At 41.1% G+C, this 16,031-nt stretch overlaps 1 protein-coding gene across 2 annotated transcripts in view; it reads left to right on the forward strand.

Annotated features, from left to right (window-relative positions):
* The window catches only part of crfa4 (cytokine receptor family, class I receptor 4), a 40,364-nt gene that overhangs the window by 6,411 nt on the left and 17,922 nt on the right, over positions 1-16,031 (forward strand). Inside the window, exon 2 of one of the 2 annotated variants that reach the window (XM_030360002.1) lies at positions 12,669-12,776. In XM_030360002.1, coding sequence (XP_030215862.1) covers positions 12,680-12,776 — 97 coding nt within the window. In that variant the 5' untranslated portion in view covers positions 12,669-12,679. The remainder of the gene's footprint in view (positions 1-12,668; positions 12,777-16,031) is intronic. The other variant, XM_030360003.1, reaches the window with a different exon arrangement.

Below are 16,031 nucleotides of genomic sequence, written 5' to 3' on the forward strand. Positions count from 1 at the left end.
ACAAGGCTTTCCAAATGTTAACATTGTCTGTGCAAAATAAGAAAAATACTTCAACTTAATTTAAGGGAAAAGTGCCATGTTTATTTTTATTTTTTTAATGGTCTCAGACAACAGTTTGGATTACACTCTCCCTGAGATAATCTTGACAATGCCCACAACAAATAGGGCAAACTTGACTTCACAAATGATAAAACATTGTACCTGAACAACCATGTGCAACATAGCAGTATGTTTCTTTAACTAAAACTCAATAACCTTAATTGAATAAATGCACAAATATGAGTCAATTACAATGTGCACTGTACTGCACAATTTTGAAAACATTTATTTGAGCTATAAATAAAAATAAAAAATCGGTTTTAAGGCAAAAAAACCCGATATTACATTTTTATGCTAATATCGGGCCGATAATATCGGTGGGCCGATAATATCAGACATCTCTAATACTTTTCCCACAATTTCATAATCAAGCTAAACATGATAAAAAGATTCACAGGCTACAAAAATAATCAAAAGTTCACCAAAATCGTCACATAAAACCAAGCCTCACAAAAAATCATCGAACAGAATTTGTCTTGCTTAGTTCCATTTGAGAAATATTGGCCAATAAAGTTGGAGCAGTTAGCCCATTTTTCTTATGTGCCAATTTTTTTATTGTATAAAAAAAACATGCGACTATTATTAGGTGGATGCCAATACCCCCCACTACTAATATACCCAAATTGTGGTACTGCACCCAAAGGTGGCGCTATTTAAGAAAAATATGAACTAGCCTTATTTCTCCTTACGAGATTGACCTGGACTTAAAATTCTTTCATCATGTTAATCTCTAAAATCAAATGCATCTTTTTCACCCTGGTCTTGTGCTCTAAAAATGTTTTACTTTTCCCACAATTTCATAGAAAAGCCAAACGTCCACAGTCTCAACCCATTTTGCCTATATGACCATTTTGTTATTGTATAACCCGGCTATCATTAGGTGGATACCATTAACAGTGCAAATTTTCAGATCTGTACTCTTTCAAGAAAGCCCTTAATCTCTTGTGAAATGTTCGCTTGGAGTTTTCTTGATGTTGTGTGCTTATCAATCGACATTTTCACGATGTGAATGAGGCTTCATGCAGTTCAGGAATGTCAGCGGCTTAACGGGATAATGCCGTCTGGTGATCCTTAGGTTGAGAGTGCGAATCCTGATTAGAGCATTATGAACAAGCTGAACATGACATTCTGTCATTGCCACTCATTTAAGAAACACAACATTGAACAGCGCCTGAAATTCATAATGCAATCAACATTCCGGCTCATTAGTCTGCCAAGACACAGTATGGCATTAAGGGGAACTTCTCCGTTAACCATTTTTCCTTCATAATAAACTCTGTCATATTTATATTTCTTCCGTTAGTGTTCTTAACTACAAATGTTTAATTTCCCCAGAATTCAAAGATTTTTCAGGTATTTGCTTTGAAGAAAGCCCATAATTCACTTGAGAAATGTATGCTTTGAGTTTTCTGGATGTTGTGTGCTTATCAATAGTCATTTTGACCATGTGAATGAGGCTGCAGTTCAGGTTTATAAGTGGAACATCTTTCCTTAAATATGACAGTTATATATTATATTTATATATCTTCCATTAGTGTGTTCTTGACTTTTAATTTTGTGCAGACCCCGCTAACCACCGTTTGCGGTTATATTTAATTCTTATAACTGCCTCAAGAGCCTCATAGCAGAAACAATAAAATATATAATAAATAGTACAATATATAGTAATGAAATAAATAGGATAGTAATAAAGTTAATAAGATTGTAATAAATTAAATAAGATAGTAATAATTCAATGAGATAGTAAATAAGATAGTAATACAGTAAGTAAGATAGTAATAAAGTCAATAAGATGGAACAAAGTCAATAAGATAGTAATGAAGTATATAAGATAGTGATAAAGTAAATAAGATAGTAAATAAGATAGTATTAAAGTAAATAAGATAATAATGCAGTCAATACGATAGTAAATAAGATAGTAATAAAGTCAATAAGTAGTAATAAATTAAGTAATAAAGTCAATAAGATATTAATAAAGTCGATAAGATATTAATAAAGTCAATAAGATAGCAATATAGTATATAAAATAGTAATAAAGCCAATAAGATCGATATACAGTAACTACGATTGTAATAAAGTCAATAAGATAGTAAATAAGATAAGCAAAACAAATAAACAAGGAAAGCCCTCCTTGGTTTTGGGCAAAAGAAAAGCCCAAAGGGGGATATTAATAATAATGTTTTTTTGATATTGCACCTTTCTCACACTCAAGGTCGCTCTACAGATTCATGAGCACACAAAAAGTTCAACAACACATACAAATAAAAATAAATCATATATACAGAGGGTCTATGCAGTTGTGGAAGAGGAGAAGTTTTCCTAAGTGTTATTAAGTCTATGTTTCCAGGAAGCCTCGTTTTGCTTCACATTTTAGGTGAGGTTGTTTGTTGACCTTGTAGGTCGTGGGTTACACCATGCAGAGAGATCATTATACACACTACATGCTACGTCTCCCGTTAAAGGACAGCCGCCAATTAGTTTTACATGAAGCAGACAGACTTAGCATGGGAGTGGGTAGCTTTTGTTCTAAATAATTTCCTCATCTTCTTCTGCTTTTGGTTTGTTGGGGCCAATGAGTGAGTTTGTGTTTGTGGGAAATTAAATAACAGATAAGCCGCAATAGGGCTGGCCCCCCATGTGGGAGGTAGCGTACTGTCTTTTTAAAGGGGACAAATTATGAAAACAAGCCATCTCCTGGGATTTGGGGTGTTGTTCTGGGTCTGTGGTGCTCCCACACGCATACAAACTTTGAAAAAAGACTGTACAGTTACCAAACGAGGGAGCCAGTCTGGAGGAGGAGACATGGAGGAGAAAAGGATTGTACTCCCGGAGTTGAGCTGCCGGACTGCCGCCGAGTTCCCCATGCGGCAGCTCCGGCGGGGGGCAGCCTGGCAGCTCAGCTCCCGGAGTACAATCCCTTCCTGTTCCATGTCGCGGTTCAATATGGACTTCAGAGAGTCAAGGCCAAAGATAATTTCCCCCGATTATTTTTCCACCATGGCCGAGATATCCCCCACTACAAGTCTTTACTTGTACCAAATACGTCAGACGCAGTCTTTATGATTCATAATATCATCCGAGGAGCACATAGATTTTGGCCGTGATATTCGATATAATATAATATAAATTCCTATATATTATATGATATTATTATTATTATTATTATTATATTTTATTATATAGATATAGAGCTCCAGGAGTCCGCAAACGGCAACAATCACTTCTCCTCCATGCTGTGGTTCACTCTGACAGCTCATTTGCATTAAAGCTACAGACACTAGAAACGGCGCATTCTGAAGGGACAGAAACAGAGGGGAATAGTGGTAGGCGAGATTTCTTTTCCTAAAAGCTATTTCCAGCAAACAGCTTCAAAAACATGTTTTCTGGAACTCATATACTATGTTTACTTGTTGGGAAAACACCATAATATGTCTCCTTTAAGAATAGTTTATACACGGCCATATGTTTTTCTTACCTGCTGTCATATAGTGAAATATTTCCGTGCATTGACGCGATTCAAGACTCGTATCGATGGCCTCATAGCATAATCGATATTGTTAGCCTCATAGCATAATCAATATAGTGAGCCTCCTAGCATAATTTATATTGTTAAAGATGGTTAGCTAAAAGAGATGGTTAGCGAGCAGAGATGGTTAGCAGAGATGGTTAGCAGAGATGTTTAGCTAGTAGAGATGGTTAGCTAGCAGAGATGGTTAGCTAGTAGAGATGGATAACAGAGATGGTTAGCTAGCAGAGATGGATAGCGAACAGAGATGGTTCGCTTTCAGGGATCCCTCTCGCACAACTGAACAATAACGACAGCTGAATGTGCCGAAATGTATTTCATTTTTATTTTACATGTCACGGTTTTGTTTACAATCAGTTTTGTGTTGTTGTCGTGTTGATGATTCACCTGGCTGTGCCGACCGATCTGACCAGGGGATGGGGGGTGGAGGGGGAGGGGGGCTTTAATGGATGTTAAATCAAGTCATCTGCAAAAGATTTGTGTCGTTAATTTGTCTCAGAACATTTTTATTGGGTCTGTTGTTCACTCACCGTCCTTGAGTTTAGCTCGGGTGAGAACTGTGTTGTGCTGATCTGTGTGTGTGTGTGTATTCGTAATTTTTTCGTCTTCATGTGGGTGTTTTTTTGTGCATTTGTGTGTGTGTGTGTGTGTGTGTGTTTGTGTGTGTGTCATCTTTCCATCTTTTTGTGTGTGTTTGTGTGTACTTGTGCATTTGTTTCTGTCTTCGTTATGTGCGTGTGTCTGTTTGTTTTTGTATGTGTGTGTGTGTCTTTCGGGTTCTCATGTGTTTTTTTTATGCTTATGTGTGTGTGTGTGTGTGTGTGTGTGTGTGTGTGTGTGTGTGTGTGTGTGTGTGTGTGTGTGTGTGTGTGTGTGTGTGTGGTTGTGTGTCTGAGAATGTCTGTAGGGACCCTATTGTAATCGTTAGTAATAATATTATTATTTTCCTGACTTTTTGGGTCCAAAAGTTATACAATTAGTATTGGAATCAAAAGATGGGCAAGAATAAAACATAGGTGGCGCTATGACAAGACCTTGAAGTTCAGCATTTCAACATGCTGCCATTACCACTAGGGAGGAGAAATTTGCATTAAACTTGTTATGCATGCACCATTTGTCATGATGAACAACATTCACATTGCAACCCATACGGTTAGACCATCTGGATATAGTGCACTGACCACAACTTGACCAAACACCCACACATTAACTGCTTTGTTGTTGAAAGTGGGAAAAGCTGTAAACTTGACACACATGTACAAAGTGACTATATATATATACTATATGGTGTTAAATTCATAGCAATAAGGCGAAAAACAGATATACATTTTAAAGTGAAATACATACATATGTATACAGCTCTACAACACGTTTAAACGGCTCTAACATTGCATCCAAAACACGTTTGCTCAGCTGTTGAATTCGACTATTAAGAGGAGATTCCATAGTATACCCATGCCAAATTTGAAGGCTATACCTGAAAAAAACAACAACAACAACATTTGTTTGAAGTTCTCCCTTCTGAACCACGGCCTCTCTCCAATGCAGGCTGGGCCTTAAAGCGGTACACACGTAATTCGCTAACATCCGTTTGACATTGGATTTTAACACAGTTAGAAACATGTTTGGTGATTGTTTAGTTTTTAAATCACACGGGAGGAATCTATTTCTCTAATATACTCTAATCTGCCCATGGCAGTCTACGGTCACACTGTCTGTCATAAGGTCATACTCTCGGTCATACTGTCATTCTGTCGGTCATACCGTCATACTCTCGGTCAAACAGTCAGTCATACGGTCAGTAGGACAACGTCATGGTTGCTTGCAACTATATTTATTATTATTATTATTATTTGTTTGACAGTAGATTTTGACACAGTATGCTTCAGAAACATGGTTTGTGAATGTTTCGTTTTTAAAGCATATCAATGCCATATTACCATACCGACTAAGCTCACCATACCTCCACGTACATAATGTTGATATCCAGTTTTTGCGTGGATTTTAGGATTAACGTCCTGGCGCATTGCTAGGACAACGGGATCATATGCTCTTGACGCGTTGACGTTGTTCTACTCTAGCCCTAAAGCCTGAACCAGTACAAATGGATGGTAAAAGGACAGCATTTATATCGCTTCTATCCAAAGTGCTTTACAGCAGTGCCTAACTTTCACACATTCATACACCCATTCAGAATTCCGACGGCTCAGGGCAAGCCAGCTCATCATGGAGAAGTTAGGGTGAGGTGCCTTGCTCATGGACCACTCAACACTAAGCTAGGAGGAGCCGGGGTTCGAACTATCAACCTTCCATCAGGGAGCAGTCAGGGTGAGGCGCCTTGCTCAGAGACACCTCGACACTCAGCTAGGAGGAGCCGGGGGTCGAGCTAGCAACCTTGCGATAACATGCCAACCCGCTCTACATCTTGAGCTCACAGGGGGAGAATCTCAACAGGTTGTCGAGTTCAGGTTTAATTCCCAAAAGGATTACGTTTGGCTTTAATTACGAATGCGGACAGAGTCTTTCATCTCGTTTGTGCTTTGTACCGATAAAGAGAAAGAACCAGCGTGGGAAGTATGAGATTCGTTAATCCGGTTCATTAGATTCGATTTAGATGATCAAATCTCTTCATCACGCGAAGGCCAGACGTTATTTATTCATTTCCTGGAGGAGAGTGTGACACAGAATTTGTGAGTGTGTGTGTGTGTGTGTGTTCACCTGTATGAGGGTGTATGTGTGTGTGTGTGTTTGTGTGTGTGTATGTGTACACCTGTGTGTGTGTGTGTGTGTGTGTGTGTGTGTGTGTGTGTGTGTGTGTGAGTGCTTGCTTGTGTGTGTGTGTGTGTGTGTGTGTGGGTGCTTGCGTGTGTGTGTGTGTGTGTGTGTGTGTTCACCTGTGTGTGTGTGTGTGTTTGTGTGTATGTGTGTGTGTGTGTGTGTGTGTTGCAGTATGTGTGTGTGTGCTTACTTGTGTGTGTGTGTGTGTGTGTGTGTTTGTGTGGGTGTGTGTATGTGTGTGTGTGTGTGTGTGTGTGTGTGTGTGTGTGTGTGTGTGTGTGTGTGTGTGTGTGTGTGTGCGTTTCTATCAATTCCTGTATGGGTGGAGGTTTATTGTGGATATGTAGGCCTACCCCCACAGACTGACAGAAGTCCAAAACCAGGACTCTAGTTACATATACATTAAAGACATTTTGCTGATGCTTTTATCCAAAGCGACTCACAACGGTTCACACACACATTCACCCACCGACGGCGGAGTTGACCACGCTGGGTGACAGCCAGCTCGTCAGGAACAGTCAAGGTGAGGGGTCTTGCTCAGGGACACGCATTTCGTTGAATATACACAAATATGCGTTCGGAAACCTAACTAACATACAAAGCTTCAAATGATGTATTCGTGGCCAGCCCTACTGTCGTTCATCGGATATTTCAGTTCAGACAAACACAAACTCATTCACTTTGTTGGTGCAACAAACCAAACGCAGAAAAAGAAGATGAAATTATTTGAAACAAAAGATTTGTTCCAAAGAGGATGAGGAAGGTAGGAACAGTTAGTCAGTTAAGGAAAACGAATAGTGCTATTATGTTAAATGTATTCTGTATGTCGTTTTTCAAGTATTTTTCATCATTCTTGTGATTGTGATGCAAACCAACTGAACCCATTTCTTGAATCTTGAATCATTTGGACAGAAACACACACATACACACACACACACACACACACACACACACACACACACACACACACACACACACACACACACACACACACACACACACACACACACACACACACACACACACACACACACACACACTATGACCATAATACGGCAATATTTTCCAGTATATATAACACATTGGATTGCAGTGTTATATATACTGTATGACAGATTAGCTAAATGAGAGGATTATGTACCAGTACCAGATATATTTAGATCAGCTTGTACAAAGTTCAACATTCTCATGCTTCGTCATACAGACCTGACAACTAAAAGAACTAAAATGTAATAGTACCAGTGGCGGTGGGTCAATAGAGGGCGTTAGGACGCCGCCCCTCTGTGAAATATTCGCTTGATTATATCTGCCAACTATGAATCATAAATGCGTCTGAACGTCAATGATTTGGGCTAGGCTAGTTATTGGTCATTCAAAATAAAGCCCTCCTCCAAGTCAGGGGCCCCGGACACATTGAAGTCAATGTAAGCTTGCAAACCTTTTGCTGTCTATCATAGCAGAGACGGCTTTTCCTTTGCCCAAGAAAATTCGCCCTCGGGTCGCACTAGTGTGCGACACAGGCCAATGGTATCGCTTTTCTTTTTTGTTATCACCACATGATTGGACCATTCAGCGAATCAATCAAATAGGCTACCTCCCTCAGCAGCATTTGTGCAACACAACTACATGTAGAGAAGAGGTAAATCGCTAACTAGCAGAGATTTGTAAGCACTTTCCACCCATTTCAGTAGCGGAATTGGACTCCCCAAGCAATGTTATACTAAAAAGGAGCAAGAAAGTTTCATATAAATTTAGTCTTTCGCATGCAGATAAAATGAAGCAACGCTCCCATATTTCGCATTTGAAGTAGACATTGAGGCTCACAAAAAATGGACGCTATAGGACAGTGATCATGATTTGTCTCAATATTAGAATAACAACAATGGGTCAAATAGCAATGGCTGGTGGAATGGCCATAAAGTAGGTCAGTATGCAGTGTAAGGAATGAATCTGAAATTATAGTAGGAAATAGGTAATAGGTAGTGGCCATCCCCACAATGCACCAGAATACAGGAAATCAAATCTATCAAATTCAAAAAAGTTTTTTTTTTTTTTTACTACTGCGCCCCACCAACATTTATAACCAACAGACGCCACTGAATAGCCCATGGCATATTTTACATCAGGCTATTTTTATTATAATTGAATTTCTTTTTAAAATATTTTTTCAGTTTTATTTAAATTATCGCTGAGCTCTTGATTCTCAGAAGGCGATGCAACCTGCTGAAGGAGCGGCGATTAAAAGTAATTGATGCATGTTCAAAATTTATACATGCATACACTATGCATGTGTATGCATGCAGACACTATAGTTAATTTATTGTTTAATTTCTTATGAAATCTTTGTTTACACAGGGACTCTTATTGAGATTCAAATCAATCAAATCAAATGACATACATTTAAGTTTCACAAAAGTTATCATACAATTAAAAACAATAGATGGGTAACTGAGTTCTGCATCATTTGAGTTGATTCACTAAGGGTCACCGCGGTTGCCATGACGATACCGAACAGACCAATGACGCGGGTTCTAACCCCAGTCCCTCTCCTCGTGTTCGTCCACACACTCAGACCCACACACAATCACACACACACACACACACACACGTCACATGACCGTGTGAATCAGCCTCAAGAAATGTGTGTGTGTGTGTGTGTGTGTGTGTGTGTGTGTGTGTGTGTGTGTGTGTGTGTGTGTGTGTGTGTGTGTGTGTGTGTGTCTGTGTGTGTGTGTGTGTGTGTGTGTGTGTGTGTGTGCGTACCCTTGCGTGAGTGTGTGTGTGTGTGTGCCCATGTGTGTGTGTGTGTGTGTGTGTGCTAGGTGTTGATCTGTGTGTGTTAGTGCATACCCGTGCGTGAGCATGTTTGTGTGTGTGGGCACGTACGCGTGTGTGTCTGTGTGTGTTGGGGGTTGATCTGTGTTTGTGTGTGTGTGCGTACCCGTGAGTGTGCGTGCAGGTGTGTGTGAGTGTGCCCGTGTGTCTGTGTGTGTGTGTTAGGGGTTGATCTGTGTGTGTGTGCATACCTGTGTGTGCGTGCGTGCGTTCGTGTGTGCCTGTGTGTGTGTGTGTGTGTGTGTGTGTGTGTGTGTGTGTGTGTGTGTTAGTGGTTAATCCATGTCACAGGTGTGCACACCTTTTGATACAACGCTATCCACGGTCGGGGACGGATGATCTCTTTGATCCCGATGACGCCATCAGGAAAAACAAACCAACCAATCACAGTGAATCGCGTCAAACCCTGACCGTCACGGTGTGACCTTCTCCGGAAGTTTCCGACCGTATTAACGGTACTCCGAGTCTTCAGAAGAGTGATCGGATATTTTCTCCATTTGTTTACAGAGGAGTGTGTTTCTTTTGTGCGTTCGCCTTCAGTGACAATAATACGTTGTGAGAGGCCTTTAGTTACATCAGCATGCGCTTTACAATGCTCAGGAGCTGTGTGCGTGTGTGTGTGTGTGTGTTTGTGTGTGTGTGTGTGTGTGTGTGTGTGTGTGTGTGTGTGTGTGTGTGTGTGTGTTTGTGTGAATTCATGTTTGTGCGTTGGTGTATCTGTGTGTATTCATGTTTGTGTGTGTTTGTGTATGTGTGTGTGGGTTCTTTCAGAAAGGCAGCAGACTGTAGGATTTGTGTGTGTGTATTTATGTGTGTGTTATATCTGTGTGTATTTATGTGTGTGTATATGTGTGTGTGTGTGTGTGTGTGTGTGTGTGTGTGTGTGTGTGTGTGTGTGTGTGTGTGTGTGTGTGTGTGTTTGTGTGTGTGTGTGTGTGTGTGTGTGTGTGTGTGTATGAGGGGCCGCCTGCGACAGAATTCATACTTGGTCTTACACACACTATTATAATCTCGCATATACACCACTATACTCATACACACACACTATTAAACTAATTTTACATGTAAGTATGAGAGGGTATAGTCGTGTATGTGAGAGAGTATAGTAGTGTATGTAAGAGTATAGTAGTGTATGTAAGAGAGTATAGTAGTGTATGCAAGAGAGTATAGTAGTGTATGTGAGAGTATAGTAGTGTATGTAAGAGAGTATAGTAGTATGTGTAAGAGAGTATAGTAGTGTATGTAAGAGAGTATAGTAGTGTATGTAAGAGAGTATAGTAGTGTATGTAAGAGAGTATAGTAGTGTATGTAAGAGAGTGTAGTAGTGTATGTAAGAGAGTATAGTAGTATGTGTAAGAGAGTATAGTAGTGTATGTAAGAGAGTATAGTAGTATGTGTAAGAGAGTATAGTAGTGTATGTAAGAGAGTATAGTAGTATGTGTAAGAGAGTTTGAATGAAACGGAAGTGAGTTTGAATGAAACGGAAGGGTTTCCTCATTACCATTTACCTCCACAAACAAAAAGTGACCGTGGAAAATAAAGTAAATAAGAAGAAATACCACTGACATCTTTTTGCCACGGTTGTTTCTGCTGCTTGATTTAATTGTTCCTTTTTAACCGTACGTCCACACCAGGAGCGACCAGACGCTTTGGTCGCTCACAAAGTTTCGCTGCGAATATTTCTGGTCGCTTTGGTCGCTCAAGTCGCTCATGACATACAATTCAATTATGCAGACGCATTTAAAGGAGCCGTATGCTTTCAGTACAGACAGCCATATCAAAGAGTGAACTCCCATACACTTTGGCCATATTGCCGAGACGGTTTAGCTTGTTGGATAAAGTGCTTCGACAACAAGTAGGACAGTGATTCCCCCCAATATAAAAAAACTCCTAAAATGTAGGCTAATTACAACCGAGAACAAAAACCCCTGCGTGCTGTAGTAGGCTAGTTAAAATATGTTTCACTGACCTGCATCTGCAAATCATGATCTGCACTCATTCGTCGCACTCAAAACAAATAGACATTGGCGCACATGGCTAATTTGCATACGTGCACGGGACTGGTTGGCTCCGCAAGACAAATAACGGAACATATCTATCTATCTAGGCCTATCCGTCTATCTATCTATCTATCAACGCGTGTCTAGTTTTAATGTGTTGTATTGTGTGTGTGTCCAGTCAGACTTGTTCTGTGTGGTCTTGTAGGCTACTGTCCTGTGTGGGCCGAACCACCTAAATGGATTCCCGACGATTTGTGTAGTTTGGTATTAATAAAGACTTGACTAGGCTATCTATCTATCTAGACTATTTAATTAACAATTATTCACCTCAGGCTCCGTGAATAGTGGGGAATAGAGGGATAAACGACAAGAGATATATCCCTTGTCATTTATCCCTCGTCTTGTCGATTAGTTTGTTTATGTGACGATTTCAAAAACTTTTTGGGTTTTGTTTAAAGCATGCTACACGCGATTAGTTGGTTAGATTGATGGCATGTAGAGCAAATGAAAATGATTCCCGCTTAAATACGAACGTTCTAGATGTATAAATACTCCCGCTTATCATCACTTGGTATCCAAACCACTATGGCGTTTCGATCTCTGAACTGAAAAAGGGTTGGGTCGTACAACACCGGGTGCCCAGTTACAGCCGCGATGAATACCAAGTATGATTAATACTGAAGCGCGTCATAGTCATTTGCATAAAGTTAAAAAGTTTTCAACTTTTTTTTGACGCTCTGGTCGCTCAACTTTGGCCGCTGGTAGCGTTGGTCGCTTTGGTCGCTTTGGTCACTTTTGCCCATAGAAAGTGAATGAGCTCCGGCGATTTGGTCGCTCAACTCGCTTCTAGTGTGGACGTAGGCCTACTGTACGTCTTGAGTTGGTGGTGCTAGCTTTACTTTCAAAGCAGCAAGCCCACTAGATAATATAGGCGGTGGGCGCAGAGCCACATAGGGACCAATGTGGGCCAGTGGCACTATGATTGACAGGCGGCCCACCCCATCAGGAACCGAGGAATCAAACTCACGTCCGTTTCATTCAAACTCACTTCCGTTTCATTCAAACTCACTTCCGTTTCATTCAAACTCACTAACGCTTCATTCAAACTCACTTCCGTTTCATTCAAACTCACTTCCGTTTCATTCAAACTATTAAACTCCTTTTACATGTAAGTATGAGAGTGTATAGTCGTGTATGTGAGAGAGTATAGTAGTGTATGTGAGAGAGAATAGTAGTGTATGTGAGAGAGAATAGTAGTGTATGTGAGGGAGTATATAAGTGTATGTGAGAGAGTATAATAGTGTACGTGAGAGAGTATAATTGTGTGTGTGTAAGACCAAGTATGAATTCTGTCCCAGGCGGCCCCTGATATGTGTGTGTGTGTGTGTGTGTGTGTGTGTGTGTGTGTGTGTGTGTGTGTGTTCCTGCAGCAGACTGTAGGATGAGGCTGCTGCTGGTGTTCCTCATTCAGCTGGTGGGCGTGGCCTGCAGGAGGCCCCACCCACAAGTCAGCTCCGACACACACACAAAGGCTACAGGTGAGTCACTCTTTGTGTGTGTGCGTGTGTGTATGTATGTGTGTGTGTGTGTGTGTGTCTATTTGTGTGTGTGTGTGTGTGTTTGTCTATCTGCGTGTGTGTGTGTGTTTGTCTGTGTGTGTGTGTGTGTGTGTTTATCAGTGCGTGTGTGTGTGTCGGTGTCTATCTGTGTGTGTGTGTGTGTGTGTGTGTGTGTGTGTGTGTGTGTGTGTGTGTGTGTGTGTGTGTGTGTCTGTGTTTGTGTGCGTGTCTATTTGTGTGTTTGTGTGGGTGTATTATTATATGTGTGTTTGTCTGTGTGTGTGTTTGTCTATCTGTGTCTGTGTGTGTATGTCTGTGTGCATGTTTGTGTGTGTGTGTATGTGTGTTGTTTCCTCCCTGAATGTACAAAACGTGAACCAAAAAATAAAAAATATTAACGTAACGAAAAAAGAAATCCATGGTGTGTAACCACCAGCATTCCGAATACTATTGCCGTCGCCATGGTGCAGTTGCCATAGCGGCGCGGTGTTACCCGACGACGCGATGGGATTCATGTTGTGTGTGTGATCTCATCGTTCTCGCCCCACACCCGTCCCGCGCAACACACATACGTTTGTGCATTTAGTGTGTGTTCAAAATCTATTTTATTAGGAATAACCGCTTGAGATGAACCCATCTCTTTTTCAAGGGCGGTCCTTATCAACAAAGTAGAATAACAACATATTAAGAACCTATTTCTTGTTAACAAAACAAAAAACAAACAAAAAAAAGACGTCACACCCAAACACATATATAGAATAGAATATCCTTTTAGTGTCATTGTACAGTGTGCATGAAATTGTAAAAAATGAATTGTATAAAACGAATAAGAACAAATGCCGGTTTTTATTGAAAGAAAAATCGCTTTCTTCCATCGAATGACCATGTGTCTGTTCTGATTAGCCGACTGAAAACTGAATCATGGAAAAACGAAGGGAAAATCAATGAATTCCTCTCTTACGGTTCAGTGATGGTTCGACCCCCCCCGCCCCCCCCCCCAAGAAAACCCCCGGGGCGAGACAGCCCATCTAAAAACAGTCTTCCTCGGTCACGTGTTACGTAAGCTGGCTTTCGTGTGTTGATGGATGAGGGAGGGAGGGAGGGGGGATGGGGGGAGGGAGGAGGGAGGGGGATGGGGGAGGGAGGATGGAGGGGGATAAATCGAACCAAAACGAACTGTTTTAATTCCATTGGACGGTTGGATGTCAGAGTTGAAGTGCTATCAGGTTGTCTGTTGGTCCCGCCTCAGTTAGTGTGAAGGCATTCTAGTATACACATACACACACATACATACACACACACACACACACACATAGACACGACACATGCACACACACACTTGGACCTACTCATGGGTTTGTATGAACACACACATACAAATGCACACGCACACAGATACACATACATGGATACATGCACACGCATGGATGCACACACACACGGGCGCAGACACAGACACACACATGCATATACATAAACACACCGTCACATGTGGACATACACAGACCCACATACAAACACAAACCTCCACGCACACACACACACACACATAAACACGTGAACCCACACATGTCTATGTACAAACGCATACACACACACAGACATCATACACAAACACACACACACACACACACACACACATACACACTCACACTCTATAACCTCAGGTCTGCTGAGGCCATTTCCATGAAATATTTCCGACTGACGTCAAACCCAGGGGAACGCCTCAAGACATCCCAGAATACTTCCCTCCCCCCTCCTTAGACAAACAAACCACTGTCCCGGGAAACGCCACAAGACGCACCAATCAAATCGAGGAACAATTAACCTCTTTATAAGCGTTCGTTTTGTAACTCGATATTCATGACTGTTACTTCCTGCACTTCAGGAAGGGGTCAAATGAAGCACATGTCCGTCACATGACGAGTTTTATCTTCTATTTTCAATTTGGTTTGTTTTACCCACTAACACTCCCACGCTTTTATTTTGGCACTTTGGCATTTGGAGTACTAGAGAGATGACTGCTGAGTGGTTAAACTGAACTAATAATATTTTTTGAATCTCTTTTTTTTTAGGCATCTCTTTTAAAAGCCACAGCCTCGTAAAATGACCATCGTAGCTATACACTGTAAATGCACATAAGCTTGTTTAAAGCAGAGAGAGAGAGAGAGAGAGAGAGAGAGAGAGAGAGAGAGAGAGAGAGAGAGAGGGAGAGGGAGAGGGAGGGAGAGAGAGAGAGAGAGAGAGAGAGAGAGAGAGAGAGAGAGAGAGAGGGAGGGAGAGGGAGAGGGATTTAATGAACTCCTGTAACTGAGTTCATTAAATCACCAGCCTTCGGTACGCATGTTTCCACTTCCACATGAATACATTCACTTCAGGTCTGTTATCGTGTGTTGGCTTCTTTTGTTGTGTGCATGTCTGCTAATGCCTCGGTTACTGTTTTTTTAGTAAACCTTATCATAAGTGCGTTGATGCGAAGGAGTATTCACTATGAATGTTGGCAATGCATCAAGGATAGTTTTACAAGAATTGACATGTTTTCCGGTCAATTCTCGAGTTGGCAGTTACCAAAAAAATGGCTGCCTGACCATACACTGCAAACGTACATTTGTTTGATTAAAACTGTAATTATTGCAAAATAAAGCAGTCAACCTGCGATAACCACGGCAAATAAAAATCTCACTGGTAAGGCCTATGGGAAGTTGCTAGTTCGAGTGTCGCAGTTTCCCTGAGCCCTGCGTTTGGATGAGTGAAGGTGTGTATGAATGGGTGAATGTGTGTATAAATGGGTGAATGTGTGTATGAATATGTGTGCATGAATGTATGTATGAATGTGTTTATGGACGGGTGAATGTGTGTATGAATGGGTGAATGTCTGTAAAAATGGGTGAATGTTTGTATGAATGGGTGAATGGGTGTACGAATGCGTGAATGTGTGTATGAATGGGTGAATTGGTGTACGGACGGGTGAATGTGTGTATGAATGGATGAATGTGTGCATGTAACGGTTGAATAATCAGGCAATAATTGCAAAGCGCTTTCAGTAGACCGCTGTTTAGAGATGTGCTCCATTCACAACCCAGTGAGATTGTAGAAGTCATGACAGTGCGTAGCAGCAAACCCAAACGTCTGTCTGTCTGTCTGTCTGTCTGTCTGTCTGTCTGTCTGTCTGTCTGTCTGTCTGTCTGTCTGTCTGTCTCTCTGTCTGTATGTTGCTCTTTGTCTGTTTGTCTG

The sequence above is a fragment of the Gadus morhua genome, chromosome 7 (genome assembly GCF_902167405.1).
Source record: "Gadus morhua chromosome 7, gadMor3.0, whole genome shotgun sequence".
Taxonomy (NCBI): Eukaryota; Metazoa; Chordata; class Actinopteri; order Gadiformes; family Gadidae; genus Gadus; species Gadus morhua.